The sequence below is a fragment of the Elephas maximus genome, chromosome 1, assembly GCF_024166365.1.
Source record: "Elephas maximus indicus isolate mEleMax1 chromosome 1, mEleMax1 primary haplotype, whole genome shotgun sequence".
Classification (NCBI taxonomy): domain Eukaryota; kingdom Metazoa; phylum Chordata; class Mammalia; order Proboscidea; family Elephantidae; genus Elephas; species Elephas maximus.
The window spans coordinates 182,702,727-182,723,360 of record NC_064819.1 but is presented as its reverse complement, the minus strand read 5'-3'; the positions used below and the strand labels follow the sequence as shown (position 1 = coordinate 182,723,360).

At 37.5% G+C, this 20,634-nt stretch overlaps 1 protein-coding gene across 1 annotated transcript; it reads left to right on the top strand.

Moving 5' to 3' along the window:
- Nucleotides 1–7,478: 7,478 nt before the first annotated feature.
- On the top strand, nucleotides 7,479–14,144 carry COL10A1 (collagen type X alpha 1 chain). Its single transcript, XM_049875548.1, has 2 exons — nucleotides 7,479–7,632; nucleotides 12,247–14,144. Exons 1-2 carry the CDS (start codon nucleotides 7,479–7,481, stop codon nucleotides 14,142–14,144), a joined length of 2,052 nt encoding a protein of 683 aa, XP_049731505.1.
- The last annotated feature ends 6,490 nt before the right edge of the window (nucleotides 14,145–20,634 follow it).

Below are 20,634 nucleotides of genomic sequence, written 5' to 3'. Positions count from 1 at the left end.
GAAATTGGAAGGAGATATGAATGAACATACATTTTTTAAAATAATAGAAGGATAAACCAAAAAAAAATTTTTTTTAATGGCTACTTAAGGAAGGAGGGTGAAACTTAGGGTGGCTAGGTCAGTAATAGAAGCTAGACTTCTCCGAATATTTCTTGTTTTGTAAAACTGACTTGGGAAATATGCAATGCATGCTGGAGTTGGCTTGTACTGGCTTTTGATAAATGTTCAGGTATTTAGTAAAATGGTTGTCTTTACCTTGGTAACCTAGAACTGGCCACGATAGGAGTATTGACATGATGAAAATCAGCTAACATATCTTCCCCACTGTTATGGATTGAATTGTGTCCCCCCAAAATATCTGTTAACTTAGCTGGACCATGATTATCAGTATTGTGTGACTGTCCACCATTTTATGTGGTTTTCCTATATGTTGTAAATCCTATCACTATGATGTAATAAGATGGATTAGCAGCAGTTATATTGATGAAGACTATAAGATTAGGTAGTATCTTAAGCCAATCTCTTCTGCAATATAAAAGAGAGAAGTGAGCAGAGAGACATGGGGACCTCATACCAACAAGAAAGCAGCGCAGGAAGCAGAGCACATCATTTGGAGCTGGGTTTCCTGCACTGTGATGCTCCCAGACCAAGGGAAGACTGATGGCAGGGACCTTTCACCAGAGCTGATGGAGAGACAGGGCCTTCCCCTGGAGCTAGAGCCCTGGGTTTGGACTTCTAGTCTACTGGGCTGTGAGAGAATAAACTTCTCTTTGTTAAAGCCACCCACTTTTGGTATTTCTGTTATAGCAGCACTAAATGACTAAGATTCTGACTCCCAAGCCAGTGTTTAAACATTTACCAGCACACTACAGGAAACATATTGTTATTTTACAGAAGTATAAAACAAAATTAAATTTAAAAAGAGTGATTCGTAGAAGTTGAAAGCAAATATGAAACACATAAATCTAACAGTGACTTGAGAGAGTAGCATTATCACATTGAAAGGGGTGACTTTAAAGCACAGTGATTTGACTATATATACATCCCTAATGGAGATACCAAAGAATTTTAGTATAGTGGACCATACTAGGGACTACAAAGCCCTAGCGGAAATACCAAATGAATTATAAAAATAATTTTATGCTGTTTTCAATATTATGGTGTGTATGTTTGTACTGTTATTCTGAGAAGCTGGGAATATTGTGAAATAAAGCTAATGAATATATTTCTGTTATGAGAACTGGGATTTTTAGCATAGGAATAAGAAGCTATAGACACTAAGTTTGAAGTCATTAAGTAAATATCTTGTGGTTCCGGATGTGAATTGGATGTTAAGTCATGATTTTTTTTTTTTTAATTTAAAATGCATGCATGCATTTCCTAGCTCTATCTGCTGAAAAAAGCCTAGAAACAATGACTAGCTCAGGAGCAATGGGCACCCCGAGAATCCAGACCCCAGATTATGACATCTAACCTCAATTTCCCACAAACACAAACCAATACTCCTTGGAGAAATGTCTGACTACAGCTATGGGTCAGGAAAGGTACAATATATTGGAAGGAAGGAAGCTGTAAAAGACTGGTGGAATCATATGAATAGGACATAGAATCAACTTGAAGAGGATCCCTTTGACCAAAATGGGAAAAAACCTGAGCAATAATAAGAATAATAACTCCCATGGATTGAAACACATAGAATATGTTTAAATCCATGAATTTATAATGATACTCAAACTTACACACAAACACTTACCTCACTGGGCCACCTCTGGAGGAAGCTTGGAAAAGACAAGCTTATTTTTAAAAATTCTAGTAAAGACATTTATCTCACTTTTTCTATAGAACCTGTACCTCTGGATGACCAAATGATTGAGGAAGGACTGTTTTTCTTTATAGAAGTATCCTGACTAATAAATGAGGGAGGAAAGACAGAAAATTACAATTTTGCAATCTCCAATGAAACAATAAATCTAAGTAATGATTATAATGCCTAGTAATATCATGAAAAGAGAGACAACCAGCCATGAAGGGCCTCCTGATAAAAATACACCAGCTCTGACTAGTGTCTCGGGTCTTAAAAGTTTCTGAGTGGTCATCTAAGATATTCCACTGGTCTTACCCCATCTGTAGCAAGTGAGAATGAAGAAAGCCAAAGACATAAGGGAAAGATTAGTCCAAAAGACTGAAGGACCACAAGTACTACAACCTCCACCAGACTGAGTCTACCACAGTTAGATGGTGTCTGGCTACCACCATCAACTGCTCTGACAGCTATCACAATAGAGGCTCCTGGACAGAGGTGGAGAAAAATGTAGAACAAAATTCTAACCGCCCCCCCGCATCCCCAACACACACACACACAAAGACCAGACTTACTGGTCTGACAGAGACTGGAGAAATGCTGAGAGTATGGCCCCCAGACACCCTTTTAACTCAGTAATGAGGTCACTCCTGAGGTTCACCCTTCAGTCAAAGATTAGACAGACCCATAAAATAAAACAAGATGAAGGGCCTCCTGATGCCACACCATCCCAGGGGCAAGGACTAGATGGTAGATGGTAGGAGGGAACAGGAAAGCTGGTAATAGGAAACCCAAGGTTGAGAAGAGGACAGTGTTGACATGTCATGGGGTTAGTAACCACTGTCACAAAACAATATGTGTACTAATTGTTTAATGAGAAGCTAGTCTGTTCCGTAAATTTTCATCTACCCAGTAACCAAAAATTACAATAATTAAAAAAAAATACACAATCACTTACTGCCAAAAAAAGTATTCACATGTGTGTATGTGTGTATCTCAAACTGGAATCAGATCAAACCTCAAGATCTATTTACAGAAAATATAGGATACAGAGGAACAAGTTAAATGACAACAAAATTCAGACTGTGGAAAACTATACAGGATAGATGACCCAGTTTTTCAACCAATAACTACCAAGGGAAAAAAAAAGAAATAGATGAAAAACTTAGATTAACAGGAACCTAAGAGACAGATCAGTCAATTTCAATACATGAACCTAATTTGAGCAAATAATAAATCAATCAAAAATATATGAATATGTATATAAGATATGTGTGTTTATGTGCATATGTTTGTGTGCATACATGTATGTATGTATACATATATGTATTATGAGCTCAGCTGCTAACCAAAAGTTTGGCAGTTTGAATCCACCAACCACTCCTTGGAAACCCTATGGGGCATTTTCACTCTGTCTTATAGGTTCCCTATCAGTCAGAATCGACTTGACAGCAATGGGTTTAGTTATTTATATTTTCTTATTTATGTGTGTGTGTATATACACACACACAATGACTGGGACTATCTGAACAGGAACTAAAGCATATAATTGTACTGTAATTATTCTCTCTACTACATAAGACTAAAATTTTCTATAATAGAGTTAAAAATGAAATCATAAAAAATTAGATCACTAATATTAACAAAAAAAAATTTTTTTTTTTTTTTTAAGCAGGTAATAAAACATTGATATTAAACTGGACAGTCCAACTTAGGAATCTATAATAATCACCTGAGGAACTGTTTCACAAAATAGCCTTTGAACTACTACTATTTTAATGAACCCCCAAATATTGAGGAGTATGTATTATATCCCTCAGGACTGCTGGAGTGGGGAAAAAGGTTGAGAATCACTGTATAAACACTGTCAGGTGAGGGCTGTGCATTATTCACCTAACATTTATCTTGGTGCTTGATACATAAGAGGTACTCCAGAAACACCTGGTGAGTTAAAGATGACATAGAAAAGTGAAAATGAATGGGGAACTCAATAGCAGCTAATTGCTAGATATGCAGAAAACATCATTCATATTTGATATAAATAAAAATCACTCAGGTTACCGAGTTTAAAGAGTATGGCTCTCTGTTTTAAGTGGACTGGGGTTTCATCCTAAAACCACAGACTAGTCACTTCAAACAGTTACAACTAAACATCCAGAATAAAAATAGTTTTAAATACACAATTGGGTGGGGTGTGGCCAGCAAATATTCTGATTCTACAATCTGTTTTGAACAAGACAGTGCTTCTCATATGACTAACAAAGCAAACAGCAGTCCTATTCCTTGTGCTGAAATAAGTAGGCTATTTGCAAAAAGGGTAGAACGTCCAAGGCTTATCCAATAAAGACACCACATTTTCAAAAGTTAATGGGGAATAAAGAATGGCAAATACCCACATATATTTACATATCCAAAAAAGAAGGCATACAACACCTAGTATGGAATTTTTTTGTCTCTACGAGTTTTTAAATATGCTTGTAAAAAGGACAGGTTATATTGAAACATATCAAGTACTAAATAGAGCTAAACCAAGCCCACAGTCTGACCATGGGAAACAACAGGATACCTCAAGCACAGGAATAATCTTGAATAATCTAATTTTAAAGCTGGGAAAAGCTTAGAAACCACCTAGTCCAAACTTTTCATAATGTCAGTGAAAAAACAGACATCCAGAGAGGTTAAGGTGAAAATACATGAAAATGGTTGGTTGCAGTCACAGATAAACAAATGGTCTACACAGTTGCATAGTGATTTTGGTATTAAAAGCTAGGAATTAATCTTCTGAACTTTCACATGAATGATTTATAACAGAGTATCAGTCTTTATTATAAACAGATAAGTGCACGTATATATACCCGTATATACACAAAAATACTAAAATATGTATTTCTAATAACTTCTTTCAAAATAAATTCTTCAGTCTAGCATTTAAGAGCACTCATAATCTTATCACATCCACCTTTTCAAAACCTTGACCAAATGGACCAAAAGCAAATGGAAGGCAGTCATTTTCTCTCACTTGCCTTTCACAGATGTAGTAGAATATGTTATAATCACAAAACTATTCAGTGTTTAAAGAGCCCTAGTGGTGCAAACAGTTAAGTGCTCCTCTACTAACCCAAAGGTCGGCGATTCAAACCCACCCAGTGGCTCCATGGGAGAAAGACCTGGAGATCTGCTTCTGAAAAGATTACAGACTAGAAAACCCCATGGAGCAGTTCTACCATGTATGGGGTCGCTATGAGTTGAAATCAACTTGATGGCACCTAAAAACAACAATAATTCAATATATATTTCCAATGATGAAAGAATGATTAGAATATAAACTTTCCAATTTTCTTGTTAATCTGAACTAATATAGAAGCCATATTTCATGTATATCTATGAGTATTACATACCAGGTGCCGTCAAGTCAATTCTGACTCATATCAACCCTAAAAGCAGAGTAGGACAGCCCCATAGGGTTTCCAAGAGGCACCCGGTGGATTTGAACTGCCGACCTTTTGGTTAGCAGCCGTAGCTCTTAACCACTACCAACCAGAGTTTCTGAGTATTATACAGAGACATATATAACAAGGTAGATTTTAAAATATGGCAACCAAACAAAAGACACTATTCCTAGGGAGCCAGTGAGACAAGTTACCCATTTATATTTCTATAAGTTGTTACACAATGCTTCATTTAAATTAATTACAAAACAAATTTTTTTTTCTACAGGAGAGAGGGAAGAGAAAAAATAACAAGCCTCAATTTTGTTACAGGTCATTCAATTATTTTAGATATTGATCAATCTTGAGTCAATACTACATTAATTCTGCAGAGGTACAAAAATGATGTATATGTGCCTATGTATAGAATTCAGTGGCTCACCTACTGCACCTGTACAGTCTCTTTGATTTAGATCCAAAGTGATAAAATTTTAATAAGATATAAAATTTGGGCTCTGAACGTCCTGTCTTTATTAGATTATTTAGGATTCTGAAAATTGATTTTAAAAGTCTCCTATTATTGTTAAAAGAGAATACTAACCACTGAAAGTGGCAATGATACTCTTTACTTTCATCTTTGGGAAAACAAAATGCTTACAACTGGGATGATTCAAGTTCTCTGAAGGAAATTGTAAGGTAAGCCAAAGATATTTTAAAAAGCTGAAAGCAAAGTTTGAAGAAAAATTTTCTTCTGAAATGAACACAGCAAACTTTTTAAAGTAAATGTGATATGACATTATCAATTTAAGGGTTTTTAGAAATACTACTGCAACTCTAAAGTAAAATCTAAAAGTAAGCAACAAAAAATGAAGGCATTTACTGAACAAAATATGGTATTATGAATGAAGAATCTAAATCCTCCATAGTAATTATACTGCTGACTCTACTACCAAATTCACTTACATCTTGCCTCTGTCTAAAAAATTCAAAATACATAACTTGCAAAAATTTGAGATATTTAACATCCTATCATGTTTAAATTTCCTCTTACTAACTTCTGAGGGCTTACACTAAAATCCTGAAATAAGCATGTCAAAATTTTTACCATTTTGTTTGTTTCTCTCAAGCCAAAATATAAGTAAAAATGGTAATAAAATTTAAGGATATTAATGGACACATTGATGGCTCTATATAATAAATGTAGAATTTAGATGATGGATTAAATAACCAGTGTGCCACTAAATACTCTTCCCACATTTATATATACTACCAAATATTTTCAGCCTAATAACACAAGAATGTGTTTCTCAAACTAAAAAGGTGTATTATTGTCTCATCATGAACCAACCTAAGCATCTGAGTAATAACTTCTAAAATAAAATCACAGAAGAAGATGGTACAAGGTGAAAACTATTAATATATATTTAAAACAAAGAGTTTATTTTTCAATAAGAAAACAAGGAAAAGAAGTGCCCAGCCTCATCCTGTATGCTTGCTCAATAGAACTTTCTACCATAATTAGTGCTTACCACCTCTGAGGGGAGGAGCTTAAACTCAGGGTAACCACATGTAGTATGGGAAAAAAAGTATAAATACTTCAGGGCAGCTCTGGAGAGGGCATCTTCTGCACTGCTCACCTGGGCAGAGGAGGTCTCGGAAAGCTGTCAAGAGACCATCTCCAGGAATTCTGAGCACGCAGGTAAGTCTATGGCTCAGCACTGACTGGTCATGCGTTATCTTGCTCGGTAACAAGCTTCAATGGATTAACTATTTCTCTTTTTGTGATTTAAAAAAAAAATGGCTTCCCATAAAAAATGCACTCAGAGGGTTTAATTTGTATCAGTTTATATAAAATAGTCCTAATATAAACATATATATTAAAACATGCCCTGATCTGAATTTCAGTGTATTTTGAAGCTATTGGATATTTCATTCTATGTCAGAGATCCTGAACTATTTAATATAGGCATCCAATGATGGTTCCTGTGTTTCTTTTTTATAAATCACTTCGTTTTTACTTGATTACTTTAATGTGGTTCCCAAAAACAACTAAGACATGCATTCACATAACTAAAAAAAGATTAACTCTCATTAATTTATGGAATATATTCAAAATGTATAGGGTAGGTTAAAAACGAGTAGACAACTATGTACGGAATTTATCTGTGCAACGTTAGAAAAGGGAAACAGGTCAACAACAAAGCTGTATGAAATTATTCCTTTCTGTTTTTCAGAATCCACCTGAGAATATGCTGCCACAAATAGCCTTTTTGCTGCTAATGTCCTTGAACTTGGTTCATGGAGTGTTTTATGCTGAGCGATACCAAACACCTACAGGCATAAAAGGCCCACTTCCCAACACCAAGACACAGTTCTTCATTCCCTATGCCATAAAGAGTAAAGGTAAGCTGAATTGTATATTTTGCTCTATTAAGTAGTTGGTTGTTGCTTTCTACAGTCTTAATGACCTTCCTAACAAAATGTTTTTTAACTCTGTTTGGTGTTGAATTATTTTTAATACTCCTGAGTTAGTCCAAATTATTACAAGAAAATGATTTGTGGAAAGAGTAGGTCTATTCAAGAACATTAATATCTTTTGCACAATAAACATGGTAGAAAGATATACCTAAAAAATATTAAGAATTTTCATGTGTGGACATTTTCCCCCTCAAATAATGTCTTTGCACAAATAACTACCCATAAAGAAATATTAATCCAAACAAAATTAATCAAGTTTAAAATGTTTTAGCTAAAAATAATGGCCAAGTGTACAGTAGCAAGTTTATATACCTAAACACTTAAACATACTTTTGAAACCTATTCAACTAGCCTACAAATTTACACAGACTGTGTCTTATTAAATAAAACCTGATACCCCTCCCATATAAATTTAAGGGGCAAATGAAATAGTCATTCTCATTATTGTTTATACATTTTTGTATAGTTTAGTGGTTAACTGCACAGACTTAACTGCCAGTACTAGCTATATGTCCCTTGGTAGGTTATTTACCCTTTCTGTGCCTTAGTTTCCTCATTTGCAAAACAAGGAACAGCTATCTTAGAGGGCTGTTATGAGGCTTAAATGAGTTAATATCTACAAAGTGCTTCAAAAAACAATTGTTAGTAATTACTACTACTGTTGCTACTACTACTTCTATTACTTTTGTTTGTACTTCTGGTGATGTAGCCTTAGGTAAGTCTTTATTTTCTTCTTAAATCTGCTCCTCATCTGCCCAGCTTTGTTAGTTATGGTGAAGAGTACTGAGACAATCTATGCAAAGTTCTAACACATTCTCAAAGAAGAGTGACCATTAAGTCTCATATTCACTAATTCCCTTTAACAGCATCTGACACTAACTGCCTGTCAAACATCTGCTGAATAGAACTGAGTAATCTAAACTTATTGTAGGATTCAAATTTCCTCTCCATGATATTTTTTCATTATAGTTATAGTTTTCATTATATTTTATCCTCTAAATAAAGCTAAGAATATTTGTACAGCCATTCTCAGCAAATGAAACTTATGGGGCTGTCTTTTTAAGAAGAAAGATAAAATTTAAAATATTTCACGAGAGGTAGCTTATTATTGAAAAACAAATTCACAGCAGAACACATACTCTTGCATGTATCAAAATATTAAAAAAAAATAAGAGAAGACAGAAGTTAGATAGAAGTACAAAAGACAAGGAAACTGGCTACTTCACTTAAAGCAACAAATTCAATTTTAAATGTTTGATGAACAACACTGGATTCAATACTCTGTAAAACAAAAATCAAGGCCATTGCCATTGAGTCGATCCAATCATAGCAACCTTACAGGCCAGAGCAGAACTGCCCCATAGGGTTTCCAAGGCTATAAATCTTTGTGGAAGCAGACTGCCACATCTTTCTTCCCAGGAGTGGCTGGTGGGTTTGAACTGCCAGTCTTCAAGTTAGCAGCCGAGTGCTTTAACCACTGTGCCAAAATCACAATAAATAGTCTTGAATTAAAAATGAAATGCAGTACTTTCAGAAGCTTATAGAATAAATGAAAACGTGTACCTTGTTAACAAATGGTAAAGTTTAGAAGTTACATTTTAATGATTAAATCCACCTCAGTCTCTACTTGATAATGCAAGGTGGAAAGTCAAGTACATTATCATCCAAAGGCAGGCACTAACATGCTGTAACAATAAAAAAGGCCACAGTTTATATAAGTAAAACATGAAGTTGATGACAGAAATACAAAGAGGCTCCTAATAATTCATGGGAACATCTATTCAACATAAGCTAAAAGAGTTCAGCCAAGACACACAATAAATTACTCTGCAGAGGACTCCACAGCTGGCGGGCAGTTGCAGGTGACACAACCAGCCACTATTTCAGTTTATGGGCATTTAGAAAACTTCTCTATTGGATATTTGTCTTTCCTTGAGGATGTTATCACCCTCATCTTGAATGAATGAAGTATTTCAGATGGCAAACTGTGAACAGTAGCTGAACCTCAAGGATTCAATAGAAATCACATTTGCTCTTGCACTGAGAGGCTGAGGACACATTAGAGGGACGTTCCCTGTGATAGAGATCACCCTGTCACTGGAGTTCTGAGTCTCACATGGTGCTCTGTGCAGTCATTTTCAGTAAGACTTGCTTTTCCTCTCTATTTTAACATTTAAACAGATTTCAATCAGATTAAGACAATTTTTTTAGTATGAACATGATCCTTATAATAAGACTCTTATACAAACACCCATCAACATAGTCTGCATTTTTTTAAATGTGCTATTTTATTCCAGGAAACCCTGGTGGCATAATGGTTAAGTGCCATGGCTGCTAACCAAAAGTGTGGCAGTTCAAATCCACCAGGCACTCCTTGGAAACTCTATGGTGCAGTTCTACTCTGTCCTATAGGGTTGCTACGAGTCAGACTCAAAGGCAATGGTTTTTTTTTTTTTTTTTAATTTTATTCCAAACCTTAAAGGAATCCTTTATTTATTCATCTACTCTATAACATTGTGGGTTTACTCTATATCGACATCCAGTTTGCATATAGACATACACATGTACACTAAAGACAACAAGATATGTGCTAATGTATTGATACCATTTCCATAAATTAATTTTTTCTCATAGTCTTTTTCCTGATGTCATTTTCTGAAAATCCATGGGTAAACACCATACATTTAAATATTTGTAAATTGAAATGTAACTCTACTTATCCTAAAATATAAAGGTACCTCAGTCTAAAATGGTTACTTTCCTATTTCAGCAAATCTATTTTAATGGTTCTGCTCTGCATTTTTATATCTCATTTCTCACCAAATGTTTTTCAAATCTCAGCAATATCTCTACCCAAGAGAATAATGTTAGCAACTACTATTGGCTGACTGCTTCTTAAATGCCAATCAACAGTAAAGTTTTTTTTTAAATACAATATTGTATCAACAATTATTAGTTAAAGCGAACTATACCCATATGTTTTTAAAAGCAATTTTCAATTCATTCAACATTAATTCCCTTTTAATTTTTTAAACTATTGAATATTTAGTTGAATTTTTACTTAGTTGAATAGAGCATAAGTACATTAATCATCTTTTTAAAATGTGGCTCAGAAGTCATAACTATGAGTTATTGACCAAACTATTCAACTACAGTGACATTTACTACAACTACAGTGATATTTACTAAGTCTTTATCATTACTACAAGACATTTTCTGACAGTGTAAAAATCTACATGCGATAAGCAAGCATTCTATGTTTCTGAAAACTTAGTAACCTGAAAATGGCTTTAATATAAATTCTGCAAGTAGATATTAAAAATCACGTAATTTGATTATCATCTTTGATAGTGGTTTAAGAATTATTCTGCAAAATACAGAATATTTTATGTAGATGTTGTGATGGTTACTGCCGAAAGATTCTTTGAAATGGTGATATTTCCCTTATGGTATGTCCTGATGCCTGTAATGCCCTGTGACAGTCCACCTTGGAAAGACTAAAACAGCACTTGAAAACCTCCTAAAGTACTGATAACGCTCTTCGTGGCTGAAGCTCCTGCAGGAGTAGTTGTGTGCTTCAGTCACACTTGAGGCCCAATAGCACTTTTTGCTTTAATACTATTTCTAATTCCCTGATGGTTTGTTTCCATTTTTAAGTCAGTAATGGAGAGTATAAGGGCACTGGTGGTTCAGTGGTAGAACTCTCGCCTTCTGTGTGGGAGACCAGGTTCAATTCCCAGCCAAGCACCTCACGTGCAGTGACCACTCATTTGTCAGTGGGGGCTTTTGAGTTGTTATGATGCTGAACAAGTTTCAGTGGAGCTGCCAAAGCAAGATGGAAGAAAAACCTGGTGATCTACTTCTGAAAACCAGCCAATGAAAACCCTAGGGATCACAATGATCCAATACCACTGTACACGGGGTTCCCATGAGTTGGGGCTGACCTGATGGCAGCTAACAACAACAATGGAGAGTACAAGCGCTCATAGGATGTACTGAGGTTAGTGAGAAAAAATCAACCTATATCCAAATTATATTCAAAATCGCTATGGCAGATGTAAATTAGAATTAACTCATTTCTCGTTTTTGATTTATAGATAGCTTTTGTGAGGGAAAACTGGTATAGTTCTTCAACATTTTTCCATTTATTCTGCACTTGTCTTTTTTATTCCTTTTTGGTCAAATATCTTTTTTTTCCTTTCCTTTCTAAGTGGATGATTTTCCCAAAACAAATGTGATAAATCTACCTTCACTGCACTCTTATTCTAGATGAATTCTTCAATCCCAGCGTATTTGTATAGATTATTAGGGTATAATGAAAGTATTATGGTAGCCAGAGTCTTGGGAAAGCATCTTCTCTAGCAATGTTTCATAAAAAAATAAAATAAAATTTTCCAAAACCATTTAAGACTGGTTGGCCTAAAGGCTGTTGAATGAACTGAGAAATACAGAAATGCCTTATCCCAATTCATATTTAGAGAAGCAACAATTATCCTCAGTAATGTTACTGATATCTCCTTCTTTGGGTGTATCTTTTAGGCATATCAGTAAGACCACAGCAAGGTATTCCTGGACCAGCAGGCCCTGCTGGACCTCGGGGGTACCCAGGTCCTTCTGGACCACCAGGAAAACCAGGCTACGGAAGTCCTGGACCCAAAGGAGAGCCAGGGTTGCCAGGACCACCAGGACCATCAGTCACTGGAAAGACAGGTGTGCCAGGACTCCCAGGAAAACCAGGAGAAAGAGGACCATATGGACCAAAAGGAGATATTGGACCAGCTGGTTTACCAGGACCCCGGGGTCTGCCAGGGCCACCTGGAATACCTGGCCCAGCTGGAATTTCTGTGTCAGGAAAACCTGGACAACAGGGACCTACAGGAGCTCCCGGACCCAGAGGCTTTCCTGGGGAAAAGGGTACACCGGGAGTCCCTGGTGTGAGTGGACAGAAGGGGGAAACAGGATATGGTGCTCCTGGCCGCCCAGGTGAAAGGGGCCTTCCAGGTGCTCAGGGACCCATGGGACCACCTGGTCCTCCTGGAGTAGGGAAAAGAGGTGAAAATGGGTTTCCAGGACAACCAGGCATCAAAGGTGATCGGGGCTTTCCAGGGGAAAGGGGACCCACTGGCCCACCGGGTCCACAAGGCCCTCCTGGGGAACAAGGACTAGAAGGCATTGGAAAGCCAGGACCCACTGGAGCCCCAGGCCAGCCAGGAATTCCAGGAGCAAAAGGTCACCCCGGGGCTCCAGGAATAGCTGGGGCCCCAGGGGCTCCAGGCTTTGGGAAACCAGGCTTGCCAGGCCTGAAAGGGCAAAGAGGACCCGTCGGCCTTCCGGGGAGTCCAGGTGCCAAAGGGGAACAGGGCCCAGCAGGTCTTCCTGGGGAACCAGGTCTGACTGGACCCCCTGGAAATATGGGACCCCAAGGACCAAAAGGCATCCCAGGCAACCACGGTATTCCAGGTGCTAAAGGTGAGACAGGGCCAGCAGGGCCTGCTGGATACCCTGGGGCTAAAGGAGAAAGAGGCCCCCCTGGTTTAGATGGAAAACCAGGGTATGCAGGAGAACCAGGTCTCAATGGTCCTAAAGGTGACCCAGGTTTACCAGGCCCAAAAGGTGATTCTGGAGTTAGAGGGTCTCCTGGTCTTCTAGGTCCTATGGGCCCAGCAGGAGCTAAAGGAGTTCCTGGACATAATGGCGAGCCTGGTCCAAGAGGTGCCCCTGGAATACCAGGTACTAGAGGCCCCATTGGGCCACCAGGCATTCCAGGATTCCCTGGATCTAAAGGGGATCCAGGAAATCCAGGTCCTCCTGGCCCAGCTGGTGTAGCAACTAAGGGCCTCAGTGGACCAATTGGGCCAGCTGGACCTCCAGGCCCAAGAGGTCATGCTGGAGAGCCTGGCCTCCCAGGGCCTCCAGGGCCTCCAGGGCCTCCAGGCCCCCCAGGACAAGCAGTCATGCCGGAAGGCTTCACAAAGGCAGGCCAAAGGCCCAGTCTTTCTGGAACGCCTCTTGTTAGTGCCAATCAGGGTGTTACAGGAATGCCTGTGTCTGCTTTTACTGTCATTCTCTCCAAAGCTTACCCAGCAATAGGCTCCCCCATCCCATTTGATAAGATTTTGTATAACAAGCAACAGCATTATGACCCAAGAACTGGAATCTTTACTTGTGTGATACCAGGAATATACTATTTCTCCTACCACGTGCATGTGAAAGGGACCCATGTTTGGGTTGGCCTGTATAAGAATGGCACCCCCATAATGTACACCTATGATGAATACACCAAAGGCTACCTGGATCAGGCTTCAGGGAGTGCAATAATCGATCTCACAGAAAATGACCAGGTGTGGCTCCAGCTGCCCAATGCTGAGTCGAATGGTCTGTATTCCTCCGAGTATGTCTACTCCTCTTTCTCAGGATTCCTAGTGGCTCCAATGTGAGCATATTCCTGATCTAAATCTTCTGCTTGAAAAGGCGTTCCCCAATCCCACCCCACCCCACAATATGCATACAGAGGTAGGCTGAAAACATGTGAGTCATTTTTGCTCAGTTTTCCAAAATACAGATTTGAGCTATTAGATTAACAAATGTGCCCCCTTAAAAAAATGAGCATCAATATGTGAAGGCCCTCTTGAATTTCTAGTCAGCAAGCCTAAAGCCTTTTAAAGTTTTCTGTGAATTCCTTCAATATTTAAGAATTTAACCATAAAAATCTTTCTAAGTTAAAAAAAAAAAAACTACCACAAAAAGTAGAAAGATAAGTTTAAATAATGTTAAATTGATTTCAGAAACTCAGAATTTTTAAAAAAAAATAAGCCCGTTTCTAACAATTAATATGAGAACTTCTGGGAAACATTCAGGAGGTATCACATGGCTTTATAAAACTTAAATACTTGAATATTCAAATTAAAAAAAAAAAACTGTATACCCTAAGATATTTCTGGTTGTGCGTTACTCTAAGGCTTATATGACCTCCTTCATCAAGATTTTCTCAAACATACAGGTGCATATATACTTTTTAAAGCTCTAACGAAAAAGTAAAATACGGTGTAAAAATTAATCTGAAATGCAAGGTGTTGTATTGTGAACCTTTTCAAACTTTTCTGTGATTGCAAAGAAGCTTTGTATATGCCCTTCACAACTTGGAAGTGGGTGTCTGAACTATTATTTATTTAAAGTGCTTGATAACAGATTTAAACTCTGTAGAAAAACAGTAAATGATGTTATTAGTTTTCCTATTACTACAAGTTGAATTAATTTGATTTCTTTAATTACTTATTGATTTTATTTAATATGATTTTGTGGGTTTACACAACATTAGCATATGGACATTGTGTCTCCCATTCCAGTGAAATTATAGCTAATGTTGAGAGTTTCAAAATCTGACTAGAAATGAAAAGACATTATTTATTTATGCTCTGTACTGTATTTTTATATTGCTGTTAAAAATTGTAAGCTGTGCTTCACTTATTAAAGCACACGATATTTTACCTACTCTTTTTTTTAACGCAATAAAAAAACTGATAGATTTCTGTGGAATTTTTTCAAAGCAAGCGATTTGCTATCTCAACTATTTCCAGACTTTTAAAAGTTAATAAAAAGTAGAACAATAAAGTGGTGGGTAGCTTTTACGGTTGTCATGGATTGCCCCTTTATGGGGACAGGGGTTTCCACACACCAGGCTCTCAGTGTGGGCTGTGACGCCACCACCACCGCCAGTTGCCAGCAAGTCTATTCTGGCTCATATTGACCCCATGTGTGTCAGAGTAGAACTGGGCTCCATGGGGTTTTTAACGGCAGAGTTTTCAGGAGTAGATCACAAGGCCTTTCCTCCAAGGCACCTCTGGGTAGACTCCAACTGTCAACTTTTTGGTTAGCAGTAAGTATGTTAACCATTTGCCCACCCAGGGGCTGGACTGTGAAAAGGTGCCCACATAACCACCTGCAACACAAAAGCCAGAGTCATGGGCAGATGACTAAGCATAGAATAGTGAAACAATCACCCTAAAACTGTGATTTTCTCCTGAAAGGGAATGATGCAGGTGGCAGAGAAATATGTAGTTTGAACGTTCTACAGCTAACATTGCCTTGACATGTTTTTAGTCATAATATTTAAAATTATTTTGATAGCTTGAATCACATTAAAATGGAGGTAAGCATTTTTTATGTCAATCAAAAGGCAACATTTTTCTAAGCTGAAAAATATTGCTCTTGAACATCCATCAGCCACTGGCTGAATCTGGACAGGCTGGTTCATGTCACTGGGGTAACAAACTATTTAAAAAAAAAAAAGTCACCACTGAGTCAATTCCAACTCATGGCAACCCCACGTGTGTCAGAGTAGAATTGTGCTTTATAGAGTTTTCAATGGCTGATTTTTCAGAAGTAGACTGTCAGGCCTTTCTTTCATGTGTATGGGTAGACTTGAACCTCCAACCTTTTGGTGTAGCAGCCGAGTGCATTAACTATTTGCACCACCCAGGGGCTCCAATGTACTATAAAGGCATCTATTTATTCCTTAGAAGTAAACTCCACGTAACCCAAGCAAACCTGAGAAAGGGAAGGTGAAACACTAGATGTGGGGCTGGTGATATCTTCGCCCCTATTCTGGGTCAGCCTGTCCTGTTCCTTAAGCAACAAGAACAGAATATCCAGCAGCAGGCACTTTACCCACCTGCCTGTAACGACTACATCAGTGGTTACAGGTGTCTCTAATCTTCATTTCCAAGCCAGGGAACAGCAAAGCTGGAACTTCCATTCTAAGGAGCCTACAGAAGGATCCTATTGGCAGGCATGTAAAGGACAGTTTAGCTGCGCAGCTCAGAATACTGGCAATTATGACCACGAAATAGACATGAATAAAAGAACCTCTTAAAATGTAAGCAGTACCAACATTACAGTAATATTTGTTAAGATCAAATTCAATCCTAATTAATGAACATAGCAAAATAAGTAGTTTCTAACTAATTCGTTAGATACACGATATTCAACAAACACCTAGTGGGAAGTTTCTCTTTACATTACTTACCTTTAAAAGCTGACATATTATAACTGTACTGTATAGCAGCAACTGAATCTGTCTAAAAATCAAATGTTTTTAGACCATCATTCTGCTAAAAAAAAAAGTTCCAAATGTTATATATTCCATAATTTTGTTTTTTAGCAGAGTAGAAAATATTTGGCAAACAATTACAACATTACACATTCTGAAATATGGGGTTATGTTTTAGAAAACACAATAGATTAATAAACTTATTCTAAATGTGATTTTAGAGAGCAAAATCTTCCATGAAAATCATTGCTTCACAAATACACATACATACATATATGTGTGTTATCTATGCATACATATATATGAATATATATGTATATATAACTGGATATCAATATAAAAAAATCTTTACTCATTATAAAGTCTAAAAACTATAAAATACTTTAAGCACATAAATAACTTTGCAATGTGAAGATCTCAAGATATCAGAATATATTATTTAATGTACTTTGGCATCAACTGGGCTAAAACGCCCAAAGCCCTAAAGCCCAAAAAACTGATTACTTTTGAATTCAACGCACACTGAATTCCAATATAAAGGAGCAGCAAGTCTCTTAAAAATAGGAGATATGATGGAGTTCCCAAAACCAAAATATAAATTATTTTATTGAGCTTTTTTTAAAAACCAGAAAGCCAATAAACATTACATTAAAACAGTGTCCTTAAAGACAAGCCACTAGATATTTATATCTAATTATATAAACTATGAAATACTTAAAGACTGTATATTTTGCTTGTAGTAGCTATGAAATGAGAGAGAAAATGTTTCTATCTCACGTTAATAAAGACTTCTAGAAACATACCAAAAGTATACGCTCAATAGAAACCATCACACATGAGTGTAATTCTGATTAAAAAAATAAACCATTACATATATTCTGCTACAAACATAATCGTGATTCTAAAAGAAAACATGCACCAAGGACAGTGATTCTGACATTTACATCGGTTTATGTTCATGGGTTTTAAGATCTAGCTATATATCGATATAACCAGAGATTTAATTTTGATACTGTATAAAGAAAAAGTTTACACGCATTAAACTATGTTGAAAATGATTAATTTTAAAATTTCATCACATTTTCCTGGTCTTGTATTATTTAGAATGCTTAAAGATGTGGCATTTTCTTAATTACCTTCACTTTTTTTTATTGTGCCAATAAAACCAAGAAATTATTTTTTTCCAGATGCCAAGTTCTGTATTTTCTTTTTCTAGACTTTTGCACCCCCTGCTGGTGAGTAGTTTTATTATCCCTTGGGGCTCGGGGGAAAACCCGTTGCTGTAGCGCCCATTTGGACTCAAGACAGAGTAGAACTGCTCCATAGAGTTTCCAAGGAGCGCCTGGTGGATTCGAACTGCCAACCTTTTGGTTAGCAGCCGTAGCACATAACCACTACGCCACCAGGGTTTCAGGGAAGTCACTGCTATTTAATTTTCCAAAAATATTTTGACCAAAGCCACTGTTTTTCTTCCTCTGTCACCTCTGAAACCACAAAGAAGAAATTAAAGAAAATCTCAACTCAAAAGATACATATAATTAAGTCCTCTGATTTATGACTAAATTCATCAGTTTTAAAAAATGTGTCCACACTCACCTAAAGAGTTCACCAGTCTGGTATACAGAAGAGCCCCTGCCAGGTTAAAGTAGTTATTGTAAATATATTTTCCTAAAAAAGAACAAAGTCTTACATTGAAATTAAACTAATACCTCATTTATGTGGAGTACACAGAAACTTGGCTGAAGAGACAGCAGATTTCTACTTAATGATTTAAAGGTATCTCCATTACAAAAAAAAATTTTTTTTTCCATTACAATTCAAAATGGCTCCATTGCAGCCCACAGTCTATGTAAAAAATTTAAGCTCTGAAGGCAGTACAGGAGTTTGAAAACATAGTATCAAAAAGTTAAGCATTTTATCATAAATATTTAAGAGCTGTTTTAAAAAATGTAAAAACTAAACTATACCCCAACATAAAGTAGATTATGAAAAAAACAATTTATAATATCAATTTGAATGTCTCTCAAAACAACCAAATCACCCAGCACTGGATCACTGTGAAAAGCTCCATGACACGGTCTCTTTCCCTATGTGTGCTGGCTGGCCCATCTAGAGTACCACACTCAATTTTTATGCAATTTCAGCACAACCTGAGAACAACCAGGATGACAGGAGGAATAAAAACCATGCCACGTGCTCGTTTAGAAAACCTTAGGAGTACACAAGAGGTACATTCCGCTGTTTTACAGAGGAGAGGGATTGGATTTATTCTGTACGGCCCTGAGGTAGAATGAAGCTGTCTAATTCTTCACAGGTACATATATCTCTTTTGTATTCACTGCCCCTGGACACTTACAACGTCATCTACCTCAAGCACACCTGGGTTATTAGCATTCTCTGGAAGGCCGTGAAGCCCATGTGGCCTAGGGGGCAGCCTCAACCAACAGGGTCAGGAGCAAGTAGATAATGCCCCAAACTCCTGTCCTCTAGATGGACAACTTTGGGAGGCATTCTCTGTGCTTCCTCTCAGCAGTCTCAGTGGAATCCAGCCCCAGTGTTGCTTCCTTCCATGGCTCACCCTCTACACTCTTTCACTCCTGCCTATTGGGATCAGGAGTAACCACTCTGCTTTTGGGGGAACCCAAACTCAGAGTTCACTAGAGAACTCCTGGCACAAAGAGAAATAAAACAGAACCAGTAGGTGGAGCCAGATTTTAATTTAATGTAAGAAAGTTCTTTTCAAATAGTCACATCTACTCTCGCTCACAGTATTATAATTACCTGATTTTGAGCTCCTTTTCCCCCTCATTTGTTAGCTATGTTTGTGAGGTTATGGAACATGTCTGTGTTGTTTCTTAGTGTCCACTGAGCACAGAGTCCAGCATATTGTAGGTATTCCATAAATGTTCATTGAATGAATGAATGCATTTTTTCAATAATAGAATGAATTACTTTGAATTAAGAAATGTGACAGGGGCCAGGTATTTGTCTTTTGTATATTATTTAATGCCCCTCACCTTCCCCTGTCAAATTACTAAGAATGTATAAGAAACAAATTCCAAGTCCTCCTGTTAATTCACAAAATGGCTGAGCTGGTTTGTGTCCTTTTCCTCAGTTAAAAATACTTTGGTTAACACAATGTTCCTCATTTTCACTCCGGCAAAGCTTAAGTTGTTTAGGGGAATATCTCAGACCATTTTTCATTCCTATGAAAGGTTAGATGGCTTTTGCCAGTGCACGGAACCAGGAATTTCGAGGAAATGGGAGATGATATCCCATGTCCACCCCGGGCCACACTTTGCTATGCTGTAAGACCACATAATACTGCAGGGTTCTCAAGACCCTGGGCAGTGGGCAAAGCTTCCCAAGGTTCATTAATCTGCATTCTGTCTTGGCCTGAGACACGAGTAACCTGTCTGAACCTGATGGCCAGCCATCCTGGGCACTGCGGGAGCAGAAGGCTTCTCATTTCCAGTTATACACCCTTGTTCTTAACCTCCCCTTTCTCTTCCTTCTTGGGTGTTAATAGCAAAATTCTGTCCAAGAGTTGAAATACTGATTATTAGTCTTGGTTGGGGTCTAACCAACTCACGGGCTTAATAAGGACTCATTGAGTTCCACCCATAAGACAAGGGGCTAATGTCACTCAACTGTACAATATTGGTTGAGTGACCACTGTGTGGACACAGTGAGACTTGTCCAGCCTTCAGCTGTTAACTGGGTCAGGCTGTTCTCAATGCCCCTCCAAAATTGAGGCTATATCACATGAAAGCTTCAATTCTCTACTTCCATCTCGGCTTCTTCTTATGGGGCAGACATTTCATTGTGAGTGATGTGATTAGTGAGCTCAGTTCAATAAAACAAGCCTCCGAAAGACC